The sequence below is a fragment of the Rhinolophus sinicus genome, chromosome 16 (assembly GCF_057876585.1).
Source record: "Rhinolophus sinicus isolate RSI-liver-muscle chromosome 16, RSI-T2T, whole genome shotgun sequence".
NCBI classification, from domain to species: domain Eukaryota; kingdom Metazoa; phylum Chordata; class Mammalia; order Chiroptera; family Rhinolophidae; genus Rhinolophus; species Rhinolophus sinicus.
In genome coordinates this window covers 149,759,855-149,782,800 of record NC_142516.1, presented here as the reverse complement: position 1 = coordinate 149,782,800, position 22,946 = coordinate 149,759,855, and the positions used below count along the sequence as shown (strand labels likewise).

The window sequence follows — 22,946 nt, the reverse complement described above, 5'->3', positions numbered from 1 at the left end:
GCTGTTGCTATGACCTCTCCCCGGGCCCTCTGCTGCGGTTCGGGGCTCCACGCTCCCGGTTTTCCAAGTACCCATAGCAGACAGGGCGTGGGAAGAGCTCGACTACAGTCAGGCACTAAAGATGGGCGGGGGTGGAGGGAAGGTGGGCGGGACTCCTGGCGACGTCACCGGGTTGGGTCCGGCTTCCACAGTCTCAGGCCTTCACCGCCTCGAGCAGTGGGCTGCAGAGGCCTGTCACTTCTCACTCAGTGTCCTGACACTGAAAACAAAGCTTCATTTGGTTGTATTTATGCTCGGACCCTTAAGCAAAGCTTCTCGTTCTGTGTATACAAGATAAAACCAAAGCTCTGAGGAATGTTGACAGCCTGGGTGGTGTCGGGCAAGACCCTCATATCAAGGCCTCTTCTTGGACCTTGGCCGTCTCTTTTTCTGACTCCTCACGCCAGCGATTGCTGGAGATCGTTCTGCTCCTTTTAACATCTTGTCTCCGCCAAATTCTAAGCGTGGGATTCTCAGGTTGATGCGGTTCCCGTCTCAGGCGGACAAACTGCGCATGCTCAGATGCAGTGACTGGGGTTCGACGGAGAGTGCGGGGTGGGGTGGTGTTGGGTGGCCAAGGTGGTTGTGTATCCAAGCCGGGGCAGAGGCTTCCGCGCCGCGCAGAGCCTCCCGGGAGCGCGCGAGGCTGGTCGCCTAGGCGACTGGGGAGCAGGGGCGGGGCTGCGCCCCGGGGCCCCGCCCCGGGTCGCCGGGCCCCGCCCCCGACAGCGCTGCGGCTCAAACGCCGGCTAGGGCGCGCGCTACGGCGCCGGAGAAAGCGGCGGCGGCGGCGGCCGCAGGAGGGAAGCTGGGCGTGGAGGCGTGAGGGGCGGGGCTGGCGGGCAGCACTGCGGGCCCGCGGCTCGGCCGGCTCGGGCGGCTCGGGCGGCTCCGGCGGCTTCCATTCGCTGCTCGCCCTTAGTTCCTGCCGGCACCCGCGGGGCCGCATTGCCGCCGGGATCGGTCCATGTCTTGGGCCGCTGCTCCCTCCGCCGGCGCCCGGGGGGCCGCGACGGCTGTGAGGTGGGGGCGGCCGCGGAAGGCAGCGGTGCCGGCCGCCGGGGCAGCGTCCGGGAGCTCTGCGCGGCGGGCGTAGGTCTATGTCGCGGGCGGCGGTGGCGGCGGCGGCCGCGGAGGGACGATGCGCGAGTACAAAGTGGTGGTGCTGGGCTCGGGCGGGGTCGGCAAATCCGCCCTGACCGTGCAGTTCGTGACCGGCACCTTCATCGAGAAATACGACCCCACTATCGAGGACTTCTACCGCAAGGAAATCGAGGTGGACTCGTCGCCGTCGGTGCTGGAGATCCTGGACACTGCGGGTACCGAGCAGTTCGCGTCCATGCGGGACCTGTACATCAAGAACGGCCAGGGCTTCATCCTCGTCTACAGCCTCGTCAACCAGCAGAGCTTCCAGGACATCAAGCCCATGCGGGACCAGATCATCCGAGTGAAGCGGTGAGAGGGCCGGGGGCGCGGGCAGCGGGGTTCGCGGTTCAGCCGGCAGCCACCGTCCCGGGGCCAGATCTCCCTCCCCGTACTCTGGGGTGGCCGTGGGCAGGGGGAGCTATCTAGGGACTTGGCTTTGGGGTCTTAGCTTTATAATAGTTTTTCTTTTTGCCAGCATCACCATCAGCATCTTGAATCTCAAATTTTAGTGCTTTGTGTCACAACTCAAATTTGGCATCCCGTGGACCACAGCACAGCTCTTTTGTCTCTTGGATATTATTAGTAGCGCTTGTGGCAGAGCCCCGAAGGAAACAAAGTTTAAAACTTGGAGGGAGGGTGAGGAGTGTGTAGGTTTGGGTTAGGGAGGGGGTGGCTGTGCCTGTATGGTGGAGACATTTTCAGACTCAACAACAACAAAAATCTACCTTTACAATATTTGACAGCAAAAATCGCTCACACATGTACCTACTGTAAAAATGTCAAATCGGGAGGAAAGAGACCTTTCTCATCTCATGGAAGATTGAATGGTGCCAAGGCGTTTTAGAAAAATGAACTCTGCAATTAAGATGAAACTTTAAAGACAGATTATCGAATTATTTGAAGACATCATAACAACTTAGTGGGGCTGAGAGAATATTAGCATATAGGGGTACAAATATGCCATTCACATTAAAGAATGCGGTTTAACTTTTTTTGGAAAGAAAAGCTAGACATTCTTGCAAACAAAACAAGTTTCTTCAAAGCTATAACTTAAGTATATTATCAAATGTAAAGTGAATGCATGATAAGCTATTTTCTAATATAAACTCTCTTCTAAAGTATATGTTTTGAAAATATGGCTGGTAGCTTAAATGGCTTAAAAATGTTTGTTTTCTCTTAAGTTGAGTAGTTTTCCATATTTCAAGCCTTAGAAGTATAATATATTATCTTACATCAAAGTTTTAGCAAATTTTTCTAATGACTAATTACACAGTACAGTTTTGTCTGGTTCTTATAATTAGTTAATAATTGCTAATAATTTTGATTAGTGTCATTTTTTCTCTAACATAACCCTACCTATGGCCCTATATTGGAAGACATTTACAGAAACATAGTTGTAAGTGTATTGTAGACACAATCATGTTACAAGTAGGTTTGAGACTACTCATTAAGAACAAGGACCGAGTCACGTGTACTCAGGAGGTACTCAAAAACGCATTACCTGAAGTGGATTTTTAATGAACATAAGAGATCCAAGGGAGGTCCTTTCCCCATGGCTCCCCCTTAACTCATTGAATATGCACTGTAATAGCTAAACTAAAATTTTGTATATTATTTTTTCCATTAAGTTTCAAACTAGAATAAAGTGGGTATTTTCATGGCCTCTGTAGCTTTCCTAAAATCTGTGAATCTGGTAGCTTTTTACTTCTCCAGCTTCATTTAATAATGCCTTTTATTTAAACCTACTGTATCTAAAAATATATAATCAACATTAAAAAACTATTGATGTATTTTACTTTTTCATACTAAATTTTCAAAATCTGGTGTGTAATTTACAGTTACAGCACATCCCAGTTCAGACTAGCCATATTTTAAGTGCTCAGTAGCCACATGTGGCTGCAGGCCACCATGTTGGACAGCACATGTCTAAAGTGTATATATTTTGAGGAAATGCTGGTGTCTTTAAGCCTCAGTTTCCTTATCTGTGAAATAGAGAACATGCACCTCTTAGAGCCTTTTTTAGGATTAAATGAGATCATGTATTCTAAGGTGCCCAACATAACACCTTGAACAAAGAAATTGCTCCAAAATTCTAGCTGTTCTTTTATTAATAATAACTTTGTCACCCTACCCTCCTTAAAATGATTCTTAATATACATGTAATATTAGAGGAAATAAATTTGTGATTGCATTTTGAAATTCATTAGCTAGTATAGACAAGATGAGATTAAAAAGCAATTAGGATTAAAACAATCATTGGAAAAATTTTGTTGGTGTTTTTAAAATATTTTCCCTTATTAAGTATCTTATGGGAATGGGCAGGAAAATGAATATTTAACTTCAAGTCTAGCACTAATGTATGGCCAAACTGAAACGGAGCTTTTCATTGGATTGTTATTGTATAGAATGCTTTGCTTTTAAAAAATGTAAAACAGGCCCATACCCCCTTAAGTATTTACAGGTATACAGACATACACAACCTCTTGTCAAAGCTATGTGGGCAGAAAGATGGTTGTAAGTTGTAACTGAAAATGACTGTATTTATAAATTCATATGCTTAATTTTTTTAACTGGACTTTGAACAAGATCACACAGATAAGAGTGATAGGGATACAGAAAATGTTTCAAGTGAAATAAAACTAGAATTCTTTCTGATTTCATAATCGCTTCTCTCATTCCTCTCAGGGTAAGCCATGGTTCTGTCTTGAAGTACCTTACAATGTGCTATTCAAGTTCTGTTGTTCTTAGGATAAAAGCCCAGCAATCTTCAACTTGACCTTCCCAGGAGAAGGGTGCTCTTGTCCAACCTCCCTGCCTTGGTAACCTCACCTCTTGCAATCCTCTTCAATGTCTTAGATTCCAGCACCCAAACCTCTCAGTCTCTTGAAAGTGACTCTCTCTGAGCTTTCCTTCTACCAGTGGAAATCATCTGCCTTTTTTTAGAGTTAATTCCTACTCACTTTTTTGCCCTTGCTTAAAAGATTTACGGCTCAGAGAAGCCTCCTCCCCAACTGTATTAACTCCTCCCCATCTTCCCACACTGGATTAACTTCATGCCACACCCCTTTTCTCTGCTACTTGTACTTCAGACTTCAGTGACACCCTGCTTTCCTCTTCTGATAGCACTCGTAAAAGCTTTATTATTTGTGTGATAATTTACATGCAGTTGGTCTTTCTCATTAAACTCTAATCCCATGTGACTAGAATAGTTCCTGGTATATAGGAAACAATCAAGAAAAATACCTTGAAAAGAACTAGTGTTAAGAAAGAAAAGTATTTTTATTGTCCTTTGGCTTCAGTTTCCCCAAACATTTTAATTTTCTAGATGGAAGAGATGATTCTTAAAACATCATTTTGCAGGTGGAGTAAATGATCTTCCTTCAACTCCAACATTCTAGATGTTGGGGCAGTGGGAAGAGATAAAGTTTAATATGAACCTTAAAAAGTCAGGAGCACATTGTCTTCCAGATGGAAGAAGTGGCATGGAAATGCATAAGATATGTTTGTTAGCTGTTAAATAGATCAGATTGGCTAAACCAGGAATTTATATGAAGGGTGAGAGGAGGTAAGGCTAAAAAATGTCAAGTTAAATTATAGAAGGTTAAAGAGTTTGGACTTGATCTTAGTCAAGGACCATGATCAGAATTGTTAGAAATAGTAATGTGGTGATACGGGTTAGTGGCACTAGGCCAGAGTCAGGAGGAGTAGTTGTGAAATATTATGATAGTCTAGTTCTGTATAAAGATTCTGAATTAGCATGGTGTCTATAGGGACAGAAAGGAAAGAATGGATGCAAATAATGTTATAAAGAATGCGCTAATCAAACCGAGTGGGAGGGAAAGGTCAAAAGTAACCTTGACATTTTGAACATGAGTGAATAGAGTTATGGAAGAATAGCTGGGGGAAATTATTTTAGCTTTGGAGATGGTAACTATCCAGATCAATACACCTAATAAGTAATTAGAATATTTGAATAAAGCCTGAAACATCAGTTTATGTATAAATACTCTGCATAGGTCAGATTTAGAGAGTTGATGAAATCTTTTTGGTAGAGTATAGAGGGATGGAAATGAATGGATATGGCCAGGAATAGAAATTAGAAATTAATATTGCCAAGGATAGAACTTGAGAGTTATACTCGTAAGATTATATATATAGAGGCTTCATACTTTGCAATAGGCTAGAAAGCATGGGACATTTTAAGACTAGGAAAAAGATTGGGAAAAGGGTTGTTGATTTGCACTACCCAAAGTAAATAAGTTGCTATTTATTATTATTATAATTACTATTACTATCATTACTATTACTAATATTTCTATATCATTTAAGTGATCACTTTCAAATGACCGAAATGACAGTTTGTACTTTTTCTCCTCGTAATAAGTAGCCATATAAAAACCTCTAAAATAGAGGCAGGTTGCCAATTGCTACACATAAATCTTGACCCATATCATATTGGTGCTATGACCCAAAACCAGAGAACACATCAAGTGATGTCTCTCCCAAGTAAGTGAAAGTTCTGGAGTCTGCCATGATTCCTTCCTCCACAAACACCTCCTTCCCCAATTTGACACGTCTGGGAACCAAAATTGTAATCAAAATCTGGGCCTCCAAGGCACAGAGCCTACTACCTAGCTATAAGTCACTTTTTATATCCCAAAGCTTTTTCTGAAAGGGAAATTTGTTTTTGCTGCATTGTAAAACTAGAAATTACAGTATAGTTTTCTTTTTTGCCATCCCAGGATTGGAATTTTATAATTTCACTTTGCAGATGGAGTAGACGATTTCCACTTCTAACATTCTGTGAGCACTTCTATCTAGTTGGCTCAGTGGTAAAATTTAAAATGAACCTTGAAGAATCAGCAGCCTGTGATCATGCAAATCTTGTCTAGTTAATATTTGGTAATAATTGTATCAATAAAATCTATAATCAGAGGAATCATAATGATTTTTTTTAAGGGAGAGGGGGCAAAAGTAACTTAAATAGCCAGCCAATCATTTTACTGAACACAGACAAGATATCAACTGTCCCTGAATATTGAGAAATCCTCTGACAAGAACATATGGGTGATTTGAAAGGTGATATGACTGACCACTGCATGAGAAATCTTTAGGCCACCATGCAAATGGATAATGATGACTTTCTAGCTCTCCTTTAGGAAAATGTTGGATAATTAATCAATAAACATTAAGGAGGAGGTGGAAGAACTGATAAAATGTCTCGAGATTATACAATCAACGAAAGTGCCAACAAAGTTGGAGTCTTCTTTTGTGGTAAAGTTTTCCAGTAGCAATACACTTGAGTAATTTAATTTCTGTATGCTATCTTTTATGAAATTATATATGGTACATTAAAATGCATAGATTATACATTTATACACATTTGTAATCGATGGTCTTTACATAAAACCATGTAAACCTTACTTAATTTAAGGAATTTTTTTTCCAGGATAATTTTTGTTTTACACAGTTTTTCTCTTAGCCATTGTCTTTAAAACCTAAGCCCCTGGGGAAGGATGTGTGATTCCACTCTAGGGTTTCCTTTGCTTCTGTTTCAACTTTGCCCTGTTATTTATTTCTCTCCATCTGTTCTTACCTACGGTTTTCTTATGTATTAATATTTTTCTGGCCTATGCTATAAAAAGAGTTGTAAGTTCTTTAAATTTTTTTGGAAAAATATTTGTGTATATGAGTAGACTTTCAAACAAGATCAAACTGATGGACATAGAATAGTTACAAAAGTAAAATGCAGAGATACTATTCCTGTATGAAATGTATCATGAAATCTTAATGGTGTGCAGAAATATGCCATAGATGGTCGCCTTTTTATTTATTTGTTATTTGACAATGGTAGTTCATTATATTAAAATTTTTTCTCAGCCTGACAGGGAAAAGTTTCTTAAACATACCTTTATGCTTTACCAGATCAAACTGAGTCTTTTTAGTAGAGTAGTATCAATAACAGTAATGCTATGATTTTTGACATCTGCATTTTAGTAAGGTGTATATGTAAAATATAAATATATTGGTAAAGTTTAAGGTTATCAAAATATTTAAAATAACTAATTTCTAGTTGTGAAGATTTTAACATGGTATATACTAAACACACTATTTAAATAGATTTAACTTTATTCTTCTAAAAGATTGAAACCTCTGAAAATATCATACCTAATAGTCCAACTATTTTGCATTTTATTCTTGTGAGAAAGCGCTAATAACAAACACCTCAATTACCCTGATTTTTAATGTTTCAGTTTAAATTAAGGGTCACTGCTATGAAATAAGATTTTTTTTAGCCAGTGAGTCAAAGTAAGGTTACTGGTTATCTGAATCAAATATCAACATTGTATTATATTAAAGTCAGGGTTTGGGAAGTCTAGCCATAAAGCAGCAACTGGAAGTCTTTGGAAGTTTGATACACATGGTTACTTAATGTTGGAAATGTACTTCTCACACATGTCTGAAAACTCTCTCTGAATAACCTACTTAAAATTACAATGTGTAAATTAAGTACATTTGTAAATTACATATTCTTTTTACTCAAAATGCTGAAATGTAATCACTGGCAGAATAAGATAGGTGGTGGTTTTTATTTTGCTTTTAGTTTTTTCTGATATTTTTTTTAGTAATGTTTTTGTTTTTGCTATGTTTAATATGTTTAAGATTTGAAAACATACCAAATTCATGTTTTAGGTAGAAATACCGTGATTTATCATTTTTGTTGGTTTTAAAATTTAGTTATTTGTATTGAGATATAATTGACATATAACATTGTATTAGTTTTTGGTTTTTACACTTAGTAAAATTACCCAAGAGTAACACCGTAAACCTTAAAACATTTAAGAGTGTTATTTCTCATAAAACATAATGATTTTACATATGTGTATATTGCAAAATGATTACCAAAATAAGCTTAGTTAACATCCATCATCACACAGCTACAAAATTATTTTTCTTGTGATGAGAACTTTTATGATCTGTATTAGCAACTTTCAAATATGTAATACAATAAAATATTGTTAATTATACTCACGTAGGTGTATATTACATCCCCAGTGCTTATTTATCGAATAACTGGAAGTTTGTACTTTTCCGTACCTTCAGCCATTCCTTTTTCCCCACCACCACCCTAGCCTGGCCTCTGCAACCACCAGTTTGTTCTCATCTGTGAGTTCGTTTTTGCGTTTTTGTTTTTTTTCAAATTCCACATATATGTGAGATCATACAGTATTTGTCTTTCTCTGTCTGACTTATTTCATGTAGCATAATGCCCTCAAGGTCCATCCATGTTGCCACATATGGCAAGATTTCCTTTTTTATGGCCAAATAATATTCCATTTGTGTGTGTGTGTGTGTGTGTGTGTGTGTGTGTGTGTAAAGTATACACATTTTTTTTGCCAAAAAAAAAATACACATTTTAAGAAAATAAGAAACTATTAATATATACCGATAATGAAAGAAGAATACAAGTCACGTTTGACTTCTGAAATTGGAAGAGGTGCTCAAAGTGGTTGCCATCAGCGTCCAGACACTTCTGATTATGGTGAACTGATGCTTGAGCAACGTTGACCAAAGTGTTAACATCTCTTAAAATGTGTATACATTTTTTTGGCACCCCAGATTTTACATATATGTGTGTGTGTGTATGTGTGTGTGTGTGTGTGTATCTATATATATGTATGTGTGTATATCTATATATATATACATATATATGTATAACATTTTCTTTATTCATATGTCAGTGGACACTTAGGTTGTTTCCATTGCTTGGCTGTTATAAATTGTGCTGCAGTATACCTGGGGGTGCAGATATCCTTTCGAAATACTGGTTCTGTTTTCTTCAGATAAATACCCAGAGGGGAATTGCTGGATCACATGGTAGTTCTATTTTTAATTTCTTGACGAACCTCCATACTGTTTTCCATGGTGGCTGCAACAATTTACATTCCCACCAATAGTGTCCACAGGTTCACTTTTCTCCACATCCTCACCAACACTTACTATTTCTTGTCTTTTTTATAATAGCCGTTATGACAGGTGTGAGGTGATATCTCATTGTGGTTTTGATTTGCATTTCCTTGGTGATTAGTGATGTTGAGCATCTTTTCATGTACCTGTTGGCCATCTGTATGTCTACTTTGGAAAAATGTATATTCAGATCCTCTGCTTATGTTTTATCTGATTGTTTATTTGTTTGTTTTTTATTGAGTTGTATGAGTTCTTTATATACTTTGGATATTAACCCCTTATCAGATACATGATTTGCAAATATTTTCTCCCATTCCATGGGTTACCTTTTCATTTTGTTAATGGTTTTCTTTACGTTGCAGAAGCTTTTTGATTTGATGTACTTCCACTTGTTAATTTTTTCTTTTTGTTGCCTTTGCTCTTGGTGTCAAATCCAAAGAAATCATTGCCAAGACTGATGTCAAGGAGCTTACCCCCTATATCTTCTAAGAATTTTATGGTTTTGGGTGTTACGTTCAAGTCTTTAACCCATTTTTGAGTTGATTTTTGTGTACGGTATAAGATAGTGATCTAGTTTCATTCTTTTGCGTGTGGCTGTCTAGTTTTCCCAGAACCATTTATTATAGAGACTGTCCTTTCCCCATTATATATTCTTAACACCTTTGTCATTAATAAGTTGAGTATATATACACGGGCTTATTTCCAGGTTCTCTGTTCTGTTCCATTGATCTTTGTGTCTGTTTTTACATCAATACATCAAGGTTTGTAATATAGTTTGAAATCAGGGAGAATGATGCCTCCAGCTTTGTTCTTTCTTTGGCCATTCGGGGTCTTTTACAGTTACAAACAAATTTTAGGAATGTTTGTTCTATTTATGTGAAAAATGTCATTGGAGTTTTTATATGGATTACATTGAATCTGTAGATTGTTTTGTGTAGTATGGACATTTTAACAATATTGATTCTTCTAATGCATGAGCATAGAATAGCTTTCCATTTATTTGAGTCTTCTTCAGTTTCTTCCATCAGTGTTTTATAATTTTCATTTTTTAATTGTTATCTATAAAAAATATTGAAATAATGACACATTTCTCTCTCTACTTTTGTTCATTCACTCAGCAGTAGCTTTCACTTAATCATGGCCCTCAGTAAGAAATACATTTTACATTGTGACACAGTGCACACACAGACATAAATACATGTAACTGAAACCAAAGTTTTATGAAACAATAGTTACACTTGCTATTTTGCTTATAATACTTTCTATTTTATTGTTTTCTATTGTATTTCATTGTTTTTAAATGTTCCTCTTGATCCAGTAAGTTGATCATCACCCACAATTTGAAAACTGCTATCCAAAATCATTTAACTCTAAGAAAAATAAATGGAACTATATCTTTACTATTTTGAAACAACTTTTATCTTGTCTTCCTACTTTCCCAGTTTTCAACAATGCTGTGTAAGTGCTATGAAAATGAAATACTTCCTAGCATGAGTTAGTAAATGCTACTTTCTGTCACAGAGAAAGATAACATTTAGACACCGGAAAAAAAATACATAAAGTGTATCTTTTGAGGAAGCATTTATTACTGTTTGTTGTGCATATTAGAAATATGAGTATATACTTCTGTAATTTTGTTCCTTCTGATAAGGCAGTGTCCTCCCATAGAAGAGGCAGGATGGGAAATTGGTTTCTACTTAGCTATTAATATTTGAAAAGTTCAGTTACTGGAGCCTGGGCATAAATTTGGGAGGATGGTTGCAACACTTCTCAAACTTGAAGATCAAAACATTTAGTTTTACCCATGCTTCTGAACTCTATCACAAGGGAACATCAGTCCTTCTCAGCACGTTTTATAAAATGGCATTCTGACCACTTGGTACTAAGCTGAGTGGCCTAAAGTGCCTCTGGAGTGGGGCCGCCTGGGTTTAAAAAAAAAAAAATGGAAATGAAATAGGACATAACTTCTGTAATTTTATTCATTCCGATAAGGCAACATAGCTCCCGCCTTGGGAAAACTTAGACCAGAGAAAGGGCTGTTGGTAGGAGGATTCAGACTAGAATGTGATTGCAAGGATTCGCCATTGCTACAACAGGTAGCTGAGGAGATTTGGGAAACTGATCTTTTTAAGAGGTTTGCTGCATCTGTCCAGGACAGTATTGATTCAGCTCTCTCTTTAAGACAGTAAAAATAGATGAAGATGACCATAATAATAGATATCATAAAATCAGTTAATAAAATTACCCAAGAGAAACATTGTAAACCTTTACTTAAAACATTTAGGAGTGTTATTTCTCATGCTTTCCTAGTAGTAGCCTCTTAAAAATTAATAATTCAGATGTGGAAATCCTACATCATATTAATAATTCAGTACATATTAGTATTTTCTTCTTTACTAGGTATCTTTACAGCTCTCCATAAGTGAAATCTTAGAGTGCTTTTTCTTTGTTTTTGGATGAAGAATTTTGTTCTAAATACATCCATCCTTCGGTTTTCAATGAACATAACAAATACTATATATAATTGCTGTAATTCAGTATTTTATTTTATTGTGTATACTGATCTCATCATCTCATCTATGAAGACAATAAGTGTTAATCTCATTAAAGCTGAGCTCCAGCACTTACTAGTTATGTATTTAGGGGCAAGCTAACATCTCAATTCCCTCATCTGCAATATGGGTATATATAATAACTAATGAGGTAATAAATGGAAAGTTTCTTTATGTAGTAACACTAAAATATCGATAATGTTTCATCAAAAATTACAGAAGTAGTAATGAAACCCAGGCATTTATCAGACTTTATAAAACCATATGCTGCCCCATGATTTCTTAGGAATGAGACTCAGTCGCCTTTCCATGTCTAGATAAGTCATATAGCTTATCTAGTATCACAATTCCATTTTTTCCATTGCTTTCTCCTCTGTGTCCGAAGTGCTAGTACAGTGTGGTATAGAATTTAGAGCATAGACCCTGAGTGTCTCGTGTCTTTCCCTTCCCCTGGAGACTAACTGTGTTGGCTGTAAAAGGTGACGGTATGTTTTTGTGAATCAAATAATTGTGATCATTTTTAATACATATATTTTAAATATGAAAAATACAAAAAAGCAGTCAGGCATATAATAGTAAATATCTGTTAAATAACATTTTTCTTTTCAAAAATGATGGTGATAGTAGACCTTTTTATAAATACTAAAAACTGCATGGGGTAAAGATAAGGTTTTCAATCTTTGTGTGTGTGTGTGTGTGTGTGTGTGTGTGTGTGTGTACAGAGCTTTTCAATAAATTGATTCCAGAAGAAGTTTTATCTGTCTTTGCATAAAAGTCATCACTATCAATGTTAAATACTATAGTTTAAGCCACTTCATTTACATAATGTTGCCCTGGGCGTTATGCAAAATAAGTACAAGCTACTGTAATATCTTTGTCCTGGATACCAAAATGTACTATCAATGAATATATATATATATTTGTCAATGTTGAGTTTTATATCTATATCTATCTATCTATAGCTATATAGATAGATAGATAGATATACACACACATAGAAAGAGAGAGAAATACATTTTTAAAACAATTTGATTTCTTAAGTTTCAAAATATTTTCCACCAAAAACATTGCTTTTACTAGACCCTTTTCTAATAAATTGTTGATGCATTCTAACTCATCATAGAAAGTCAAAAATTTGTGTGTAAGACTAATGCCAAAAATTACGTACGGACAATCCCCAACTTAAGATGGTTCAACTTAAGATTTTTCCACTATATGATGGTGCAAGTGATACACATTCAATAGAAAGCGTACTTCGAATTTTGAATTTTGATCTTTCCCCGGCTAGCGGTATATGGTATGATACTCTCTGGTGGAGCTGGCCCTGGGCAGCGAGCTGCAGCTCCCAGTCAGCCTGTGATCACAAGGGTAAACAACCCATACTCTCCAGTGTATTCATTGTGTTGGGTTATTTTGCCCAACAGTTGGCTAGTGTAAAAGTTCTGAGCACATTTAAGGTAGGCTACGTTGAGCTATGATATTTGGTAGGTCAGGCATATTAAATGCGTTTTGGACTTAAGATATTTTCAACTTAGATGAATTTACCAGGAGTGATTTAAGGAGCATCTGTATTTATTTGTACTTAGATTCTCCTTGGAAATGAAATCTTATTTTCTATTTGTATTTAGTTATAGAATGGTTTGAGCAGAATTATTATTTTAGAAAGCATTAGAAAAGTAAACTGATATATGGAAAATTAAGAAAACAATAGATTAACTAGTGCCCAATGGAGCTAGCGGGGTTAGTTTTTTTATGCAGCAGTAATTATCTGGAAAACGAAAATATGTTTTTTTTAATATTTATTAAAAGTAAGTGATGAGTGAATGAATGGTTTTATCTTAACTCTTAAAAGATGGAAGATTGGTACAAGTACCTACCATCTGCCCTCACAATTTATCTGTCCTGTGTCATTTTGCTATTCCTGCCCACACATGACTCACTGCGTTTGTTAATTTAGGTCAACAATTCCTCGTGAACTAGAAATTTTGTTCAATTTTTAAAGATGCCGTCTTTTTTTCTAAGTGAGCTGGATTAAAGACAGCTGCAGATTCTTTGAAACAATTTCCGGTGAGAAGTAAGATCTATTTCTCCTCCCCTTGAATCTGGGCTGGCCCATGACTGCTTTAATCAATAGAATATGGCAGAAGTGATGCTAAGCCAGTTTGGGGCTTGGTCTCTAAGAGGAATGACACCTTCCACCGTGGTCTCTTGGAGCCCAAGCTGCCATGTAGGAAGTCCAGCTACCCTGCTAGAGAACACATGAAGCGGCCCTGAGGCTGTGTGGAGAGGGGAAGGGAGCTACCCTTGTAGCAGTGCCCGATCAGAGGCCTGTGGGGAGGCCTGTGCGGAAGCCATTTGTGACCCTCCACCCAGCCCAGCCCAGCCCTGGGTGAACACCACTGAGTGAGCCCAGTAAATACCACTTGGAGCAGAAGAATCACCCAGCTGAGCTCTGTCCAAATTCCTGACCCACACCATCATGAAATAGAACAAATGGTTATACCACCAAGTTTTGGGGTAGTTTTTTATACCACAATAGTTACATGGAAAAATAAAATATTTTAGATAAATGTTGATATTTTAGAAATTATCTTGATAAAAGAGTACTATTGATCCTTTGGATTTTTCTTTGAGAATCTTAAAAAATATTTATTGAAAGTAAGTGATAAGTGAATGAATGAATTAACTCTTAAAAGGCAGCAAATTGGTGCAAGCACCTACCATCTGCCCTCACAATTTATCCTGTGTCATTTTACTGCTCCTGCCCACACACTACTAACTGCATTTTTAAGATCACATTTAATTTTAGGAATATAACATATTAAAGTTGGTTTTCAGCAGAAAATCTAAGTATATGTGTATGCCCTTTGCAGCCGCTTATAATAGTCTGCACTGCCTCCTCCCTGCTCTGCCTGTGGTGTGTATTGCTCAGGAAGGAGTTAACATATATCATCTAATTTATGTTAACAGAAAAAGCTTCATCCATGTATTAGGTGGTAATCTGCTCAATTTTAATATCCAGCCCCTGGCACATAGAAAACACTCAGTAAATACTTGTTGAATTTATGAATAAAGGTCCCTTTGGGTCATTACATTCTGTATTTTCACAATTTTCCTCCCAAATCTCTGGAGACCCCATGTTGCTAATCAGTTTGAGCATTTCAGAATCTAATGCAAGGCATGATAAAGGATAAAAAATAAAACATTGTAGACAGTGTACATCCAAAAATGCTTTTTCAGCCTGGTGACCATGGATATGTTTGCATTGTTTCTGTGGCATTTTCACTATGGGCTGCATGCAAAAACTGTCATATTTGAATATCATCACTTCATTAACTCATTCTATTTTGTATGCCTATGTCAAGAATTGATTCCAGCACTGGAGATACAGCTGCATAGAAAGCATACGTGGCCCTTGCCTTCCTGAGGTCCCAGATCTAACTTCAAAGGTAGTGCAGCTGACTTAAGGCAGAAAGAAGACTTTATTTCAGGATTCCTAGTTCTATTCAGAGTTTTGTTGTCTATTATCATTATTATTATTATTATTATTACTATTATTCCACATTGTATTACTAGGGCTTCAGAGCAGTGGCTCATATCTAGTGACTTGACTTAGCAATATTTGGATCAAGAATATGAATAGGAAAAGAAAGACACTTCTGTTTTAAAGAAGATGGTAAATTGTCAGCCTCTGATTAGAGGGAATAGTAGCTGTCCTGTTTTTCTTAAATCTCTTCCATTAGGATTAATGATCTTCAGGCTAGATGGTTAGGTTTGTCCATCTTTGCCAGGGGAATGGAAGCCAGAGATAGGAGATAAGATATTAAGTAAAAAATTTTGTACACTTTTACAGCTATATCACCACAATTAAGAGTCTAGAACTCACTAATGGTTTGAGAGAATTTAGAAAAGAATAATTAGCATTTCTGTAGTAGTTTACAGTATCCATAATACTTCAATGGATAATTCATGTGACCTGCTTAGTGTAGTGTTTGGTACCTACTAAACGCTCTACTGATGACAGCTAAGATTAGTAAAGTTATCACCATCATCTTCCTTAACATAATACCTAAGTATCGTTAATATTTCTGTTTCACAGGAAAGAAACCTGATGCTCAGAAAGGTCACATGACATGTCCGAGAGCAAAGCTGGGACTTATTTCTAGGTCTTCTAAATCCAAATCTAGTTCTCTCCCCCTTGCAGTGCATTCCATCTTGATTTTAGTCCGAGACTAAATTGTGGTTAGCCTCGACTGTTAACATAGGGATAGACTTCACCTGGTCATCGTACAGTACCCCGTATTTCTCAGAGGTGGTGGGTTAGGGAAATGGGGAGAGGACTGTGTAAAAGGAATGTTTTAAGACAATTAATGTGCCCTGTAGGATAGAACAGAATGGTGAGACATTGGAAGTTTGAATAATTGGGAGACTTGCATAGCTCAGATATGAGTTATTTTGGAAATGAAAGGGTGTTTGCACTGGGAATGAAAATGAAGGGACAGATTTTCTCACCTCCAATTCTTGCTCTGCCCATCCCCTATGATCAGTATATACCGTGTTTCCCCGAAAATAAGACCTATCCGGACCATCAGCTCTCATGCGTCTTTTGGAACAAAAATTAATATAAGACCCGGTCTTATTTTACTATCATATAAGACTGGGTATAATATAATATAATATAATATAATATAATATAATATAATATAATATAATATAATATATAATGTAGTATAATATAATGTAATATAATACTGGATATAATATAATACTGGGTATAATATAATATAATACCAGGTCTTATGTTAATTTTTGTTCCAAAAGATGCATTAGAGCTGATGGTCCTGTTAGGTCTTATTTTCGGGAAAACACAGTACTAGACTAGTTGTTACAGCTTCTCATCCTAAACCTGATTACTACTAGAGACTACTGAAGACTTTTTCCTTTCCACTCATTCTCCCTTGCTCCCACCATGATACCCTGTTTCTAACTTCTTTTACTTCAGTGTTAGCTTGAATCTTGTCAAAGTATCTGTAGCTCATCATTCTCCATTGGCTCATCATTCACCATAATCTCTGCCAATAATGATAGTTTCCAGCTCCTTTCTTCATTGTGCATTTGTTTTGTTTTTGTCTTTTCTATCTGTCACCTGTTATTTCTCCTGGTTCAAATGAAAAAAAAACCTTTTTAATAGACATCACCAATCAGTCTTATGCCAGTTGACCCAACCAGTTAAAACATGTAATGTATAATTGATGTAATCTTCCCCCAAGCTGTTTATTGCTGTAGAAAAGAAATGCTAATTCTATTGATCTGATAACCTGAGCTTTCTAGAAAGCTGATAGAGATTCAGTGGTTTTCTTTTTTAAGTTTTATTTGGTACCGTTTAGTGATTTGGAAATAAGGAATATTTTAAGATCTTACTACAAGAGTAGAAAAATCTCCCGGGACATACAATCTTCTGTTAATTTTAAAACTTCTTAAAAAGTCTTGGCTCTTCATAGCTTTGATGAATCTTTAAATCTTCAGTCAGAGGTAGCTTTAAACAAGTATTCGTAATTGAACTTTAACTTTGTACCTGATACATATGAATTTTAATTCATAAACATTTTTGCCAAGAATTCTGAAATGAAGGAGTACTGAGAAGATATATCCTATCATCCAGATGTGAATTTACATAGCAGTTCAAATAACTTGCAAATTCCTGAGCAATTAACTCAGTTTAGTCTTTTCAAGTATTAATGTAATAGATGGACCTGTTTCTTAATGCACGTGTTTCAGATTACAACTCTCAACTAAAGTTAAAATGCATGTTTTATGCCTGAAGACCTTTGTTCCTTTGATAGATGAAAGCTGTGTGCTCTTCACATGTGTCCAAGCTTGCATTTTCCCTGCTCTTTAAATTATATAAGAAGAATCATACTTTTGTTTATAGATTTTTAGATGATATATTTTTGATTTGGTGACTGCACATTAAAATGCTGATTGAAATTTAGCTACACATTAAAGTATCAAATATCAACGACAGCTTTCCTCTACATTATTCTGGATATCTTAGATATTGTGCTTTAAAAAAAAAAAAAAGAATCAACTGGTTTATTCAGACAATTTTTGCGTTTGATTCCTAAAGGACAAAGTCTTAGGCTTCTAGTTGCGAACACTTCCTCCTAAAATAATACATTACTTGTGTGGATAATCTCTATTTCTAGTAAATAAAAAGCCAGATACAATGTAGTCATCATATTTTTTTTTTCTAACATGGATATTTAAAGTACCATGATATCTTCATATGCCTGAAAAGAATTGTGATAGGACAGATGCAATTTATAGATCTGATAGTAAAGAAAATGTTCAGAATTATCATTTTTATTTCCAATAATGTACTTTAGTATTAATATTTCTTTTGTTTCAGTCTTTAGCCAGTTATGAGCATAAATTAAACATGATAGGACTTGCACAGAACTTTAAAATTGATAAGCAGTATTCAGCTGAGTAATAAACTGGTTGACTTAATCATGCACTTATGTAACTTAAACCCCATAACCTTAAACCCCAACATGCATGCTCACTCAGTTTTTGTCTTGAAGGTTATTTTTACTACTCCTGTTTTAATGAGGAAATCTTTTAAATAATTATCTTATTTATTGATTTTTTTTTCTATTTCAGTTTGTTTTTTTATTGAGGTGCATACGCTATATAACCAAATCACAGATGAAGGTGTAGGACAGACATTTCAAGCAACATTTTCGCTGATTTCCTCATGTTCTAGCCCGGACACTTCCATGCTCACAGACCAACACATTTAGTTTTGCCTGTTATTGAGCTTCTGGCTTCTGTCCTTCAACACCCTCTTTGGGAGATTCATCCATGTTGCTTATAACAATTGTTAATTCTTCACTGAGGTGCACTAGTCCCCTTGTATGAATATTCCGTGGTTTCATTCTGTGGGTGGGCATTCGGATATTTTCTGGGTAGGGATTATTATGTGTAATGCTACTATGAACGTTGTAGTACACTCGTATCTTTTATATGCTCTTTTTCTTGGTGTATACCTAGGAGTAGAATTCTTGGGTCTCAAATGCGTATGTATGTTCTGCGTTAGTAAATACTGCCAAATGATTTTCCGAGGTAGTTGTGCCAATGTACTCTTCCACCAGTAAGAGTTACAGTTGTTCCACATCCTGGCCAATGTTTGATATTGTTAGTTTTTTTTTTAATTTTAGCTATTCTGATAGCATTCTAGTGATACCCCAGTGTGATTTTAGTTTTGTTTCCCTGGTATATAGTGATGTTCAGCACCTTTTAATATGCTAGTGACTATTTGGGAATCTTGTAAGAAATACTACTCAAGTGTTTTGCCTGTTTAAAAATTGTATTGTCTTTTTCTTAGGTTTTGTACAAGTTCTTTATATATTCTGGATAGAAATCCTTTGTCAGATGCATGTATTGCAAGTACCTTTTCCCAATCTTTGGCTTACCTTTTCACCTGCTTAATTTATGCTTTTAATGAGCATAAATTCTTAGTTTTAATGAAGTACATTTTATTCATCTTTTATGGTTAATTCTTTGTGTCCTTTTAAATATATTTCCACCCCAAGGTTATGAAGATCCATCCTCTGTATTTATTTCTAGAAGGTTTATGATCTGACTTTCATTCTCTGACTTTCGTTCTATGACTAGTATGAGATAGTGGGTCAAGAGTGTTTTTGTTGTGTGTTTTTTTGCATATGGAGATCCAGTTGACCCAGAACCATTTATTTAATAGACCATTTCACCAGTGAATTATAGATGCATTTTGTTATGAATCAGTCAAATCTGTACGTGTGGGTTTATTTCTAGGCTTCCTATTCTGTTCCATTTTTCTCTTCTCAGATCTAAGCCTCCAGCTTTGTTACTGTTTTTTCCTAGATACTTTGCTTTTCCATAGAATTCTTTGCACTTCCAAAAATCATGTGTCAATTACCACACACACACAAAAATTGCCAAATACCTGCTGTTACGTTTGATTAGGATTACATGGAATTCACCAGTCTATGGAGAATTGACATGTTAATAATGTTGAATTTTCCAATCAGCGAATGTACGAGGTTGGACAGTTAAGTTTGCGAACTTGTTGCAGTGATGATGATAACCTTTTTTTGGTATCAGAGGGATTATTTATTATGAATTAGTACCAACTGGACAGTTAACCAAGTTTACTATTTGGAAGTGCTGAAAAGGCTGCATGAAAAAGTTAGACAACCTGAACTTTTCACCAACAATTCATGGCTCTTGCATCACGACAATGCACCAGCTCACAGGGTACTGTTTGTGAGGGAGTTTTTAACCAGGAAACAAATAACTGTATTGGAACACCCTCCCTACTCACGTGATCTGGCCCCCAATGGCTTCTTTACCCAAAGATAAAGGAACTATTGAAAGGAAGACATTTTGATGACATTCAGGACATCAAGGGTAATACAACGACAACTCTGATGGCCATTCCAGAAAAAGAGTTCCAAAATTGCTTTGAAAGGTAGATGAGGCGCTGGCATCACTGCATAGCTTCCCAAGGGGAGTACTTCAAAGGTGACCATAATAATATGCAGCAATGAGGTATGTAGCACTTTTTCTAGGATGAGTTAGTGAACTTAATTATCAGACTTTGTAGTACATCCTTCCACTTATTTAGGTCTTTAATTTCTCTAAGCACTGTTTTGTAATTTTCATCATGAAAATCTTTTACATCTTTGATTAGATTTATTTCTGGTATCCGATATCCGATATTATTTTGCACTATTATAAATGATTTTAGTGGATTTTCTAGTTGTTTTCTAATTCTAACGCCATTGATTGCCGTATATAGATTGGCCTTAGATCCACAACCATCTTGCATCTCTAAACAGTTTGTAAATTATGTTTATTTTTTGTTTGTTTGTGTTGCTTTTTTTTTTTTTACCTTTTTTGCCTTTTGCACTGACTGGGAACGTAATTATACTTAAATGTTCTTTTTTTTAACTCAGATTCTTTTTATTGGAAAGCATAACCTATATAAATAATTACATTTTTTAATTAAATATTTTTATTTTTAGATCATTGTAGATTCACATGCAGTTGTAAGAGATAATCAAGTCCATGTACCCTTTACTCCAGTTTTTCCCAGTAGTAACATCTTGAAAAACTGTTGTGTAACATCACTAAAAGAATATTGAATTGATAGTCAAGATATAGAACACCTCTATCCCCACACGATCGTTCATGTCGCACTTTTATAGCCACAGCTACTTGTCCCCACTCCTTAACCCCTGTTAACTATTAATCTGTTCTCTTTTCCTATAATTTTGTGATTTCAAGAAGGCTATATAAGTGAAATCATACAGGATGTAACCTTTTGGGATTGGATCTTTTTACTTAATTTCCTGGAGATTCATCCAAAGTGTTGTGTGTATCAACAGTTCATTCCTTTTTATTGCTGAGTAGTATTCCTGGTATGGATTTCCACAGTTTGTTTAACTGTTCATTTCTTGGAAGACATCTTCATTGTTTCTAATTTTTGTCTATCATGAGTAAAGATGCCGTGCTCGCTTCGGCAGCACATATACTAAAATGAGTAAAGATGCCCTGAATATTTGTGGACAGGTTTTTGTGTGATCGTAAGTCTTCATTTCTTTTAGATAAATGCCCAGTGGTGCAATATCTCGTGGCATGGTAATTAGCTGTTTCATTTTTTACAAAACTGCCAAACTTTTCTAAAGTGGCTGTTCCATTTTACATTCCACCATCGGTGTATAAGTGATCTAGTTTCTGTGCATCCTCTCTAGCATTTGGTGTTGTCACTGTTTTTCATTTTAGACATTTTGATACTTAAGAAGTGAATCTCGTTGCGGTTTTATTTTACATTTCCTTAGTACCGAATACTTCTTTCATGTATTTGCCATCCATATCCTCTTCAGTGAAATACCTATCCATGGCTTGTGCCCATTTTCTATTTGGACTGTTTGTTTTTACTGTTGAGTTTTGAGGGTTCTTTTAAAATATATATTCTAGACACTAGTCCTTTGTCAAATATAAGGTTTGAACTCAGTAGTTTTAGGAGGGATTTTTAAAATGTTTTTGTAGCTTTCTTGGGATTTTCTAAATAGATAATCATATCACCAGCAAATAGAGGTTTATGTCTTGTTTTGTAGTCTCTACTTTTATTTATTTTCCTTGCATTACTGCTTATTGCACTGACAAGAACTTGTAGTGCTATATTGAAGAACAGTAATGAAAGTGGACATCCTTGCCATATTCCTGGTCTTAAGAGGAAAAGATTCAGGTTTTCACCATTAAGTATGATGGTAGCTGTAGAGTTAAATAAATGTGCTTTATCGAGTCAAGGAAGTACCCCCTTCTATTTTTCTGAGAGTTTCATTATGAATAGGTATTGAGTTTTATCAAATGCTTTTTCTGTATTGGTTGATAGGATCATGTGAGTTTTCATCTTTAGCCTGTTAATACGGTAGATTACATTGTTTTATTTTATTTTCAAATACTGAACCAGCCTTGCATTCCTGAAATACACCCCACTTGGTCCTGCTATGTAATTCTTTTTATATGTTGCTGAATTGTATTTGCTAAAATGTTATTAAAAATTTTTGCATCTACATTCATGAGGGATATTGGTTTATAGTTTTCAGGGTTTTTTACTATCTTTGGTTTTAGTATCAGAGTAAAACTGTCTTTTAAATGAATTGGAATGGGTTCTGTCCACTATTTTTCTGGAAAATATTGGGTAGAATTGGTGGTAATTTTTTTAAGTGTTTGGTGGAATTCTCTAGTGAAACCATCTGGGCCTAGACATTTCTTTGGGGGGAAGATTTTTTCATTTTTAACCTGGAGATTTTTTGGTACTTATAGGGTTATTTAAATGATCTATTTCATATGAGGTGAGTTGTGACCATTTGTACTTTTCAAGGAATTGGTTGAGTGACCTTCAATCGCCTTTGTATATATTGGGTACCATTCGTCTTTTCCCTACATGAAGCCAGAACAATCAGTGCTTTACCAGTTGCTTCCTCCTACCTTCTGCCCTGCCCCCTGAAACACTAGAATTTTCCCAATTTTATTTTTAAAGTTGGAACACTTGGCCTAAGGAGAATATAATGCTGGAAAGACCATGTAGAGAAATATAAAACAATAGTTACTTTTTCCTCCCTAGAAAGGCCTAAGAAGGAGGGACAGTGTTGGAACTTTTATTTATTTATAATGTCCCTCCTATCAAAA

At 36.4% G+C, this 22,946-nt stretch overlaps 1 protein-coding gene across 1 annotated transcript in view; it reads left to right on the top strand.

Annotated features, from left to right (window-relative positions):
* The first annotated feature begins 695 nt into the window (after positions 1-695).
* Positions 696-22,946, top strand: part of RAP2A (RAP2A, member of RAS oncogene family) — a 36,933-nt gene continuing 14,682 nt past the window's right edge. Inside the window, exon 1 of the mRNA XM_019756875.3 lies at positions 696-1,494. Within this exon, the coding sequence (XP_019612434.1) occupies positions 1,181-1,494 (314 nt within the window). The 5' untranslated portion in view covers positions 696-1,180. The remainder of the gene's footprint in view (positions 1,495-22,946) is intronic.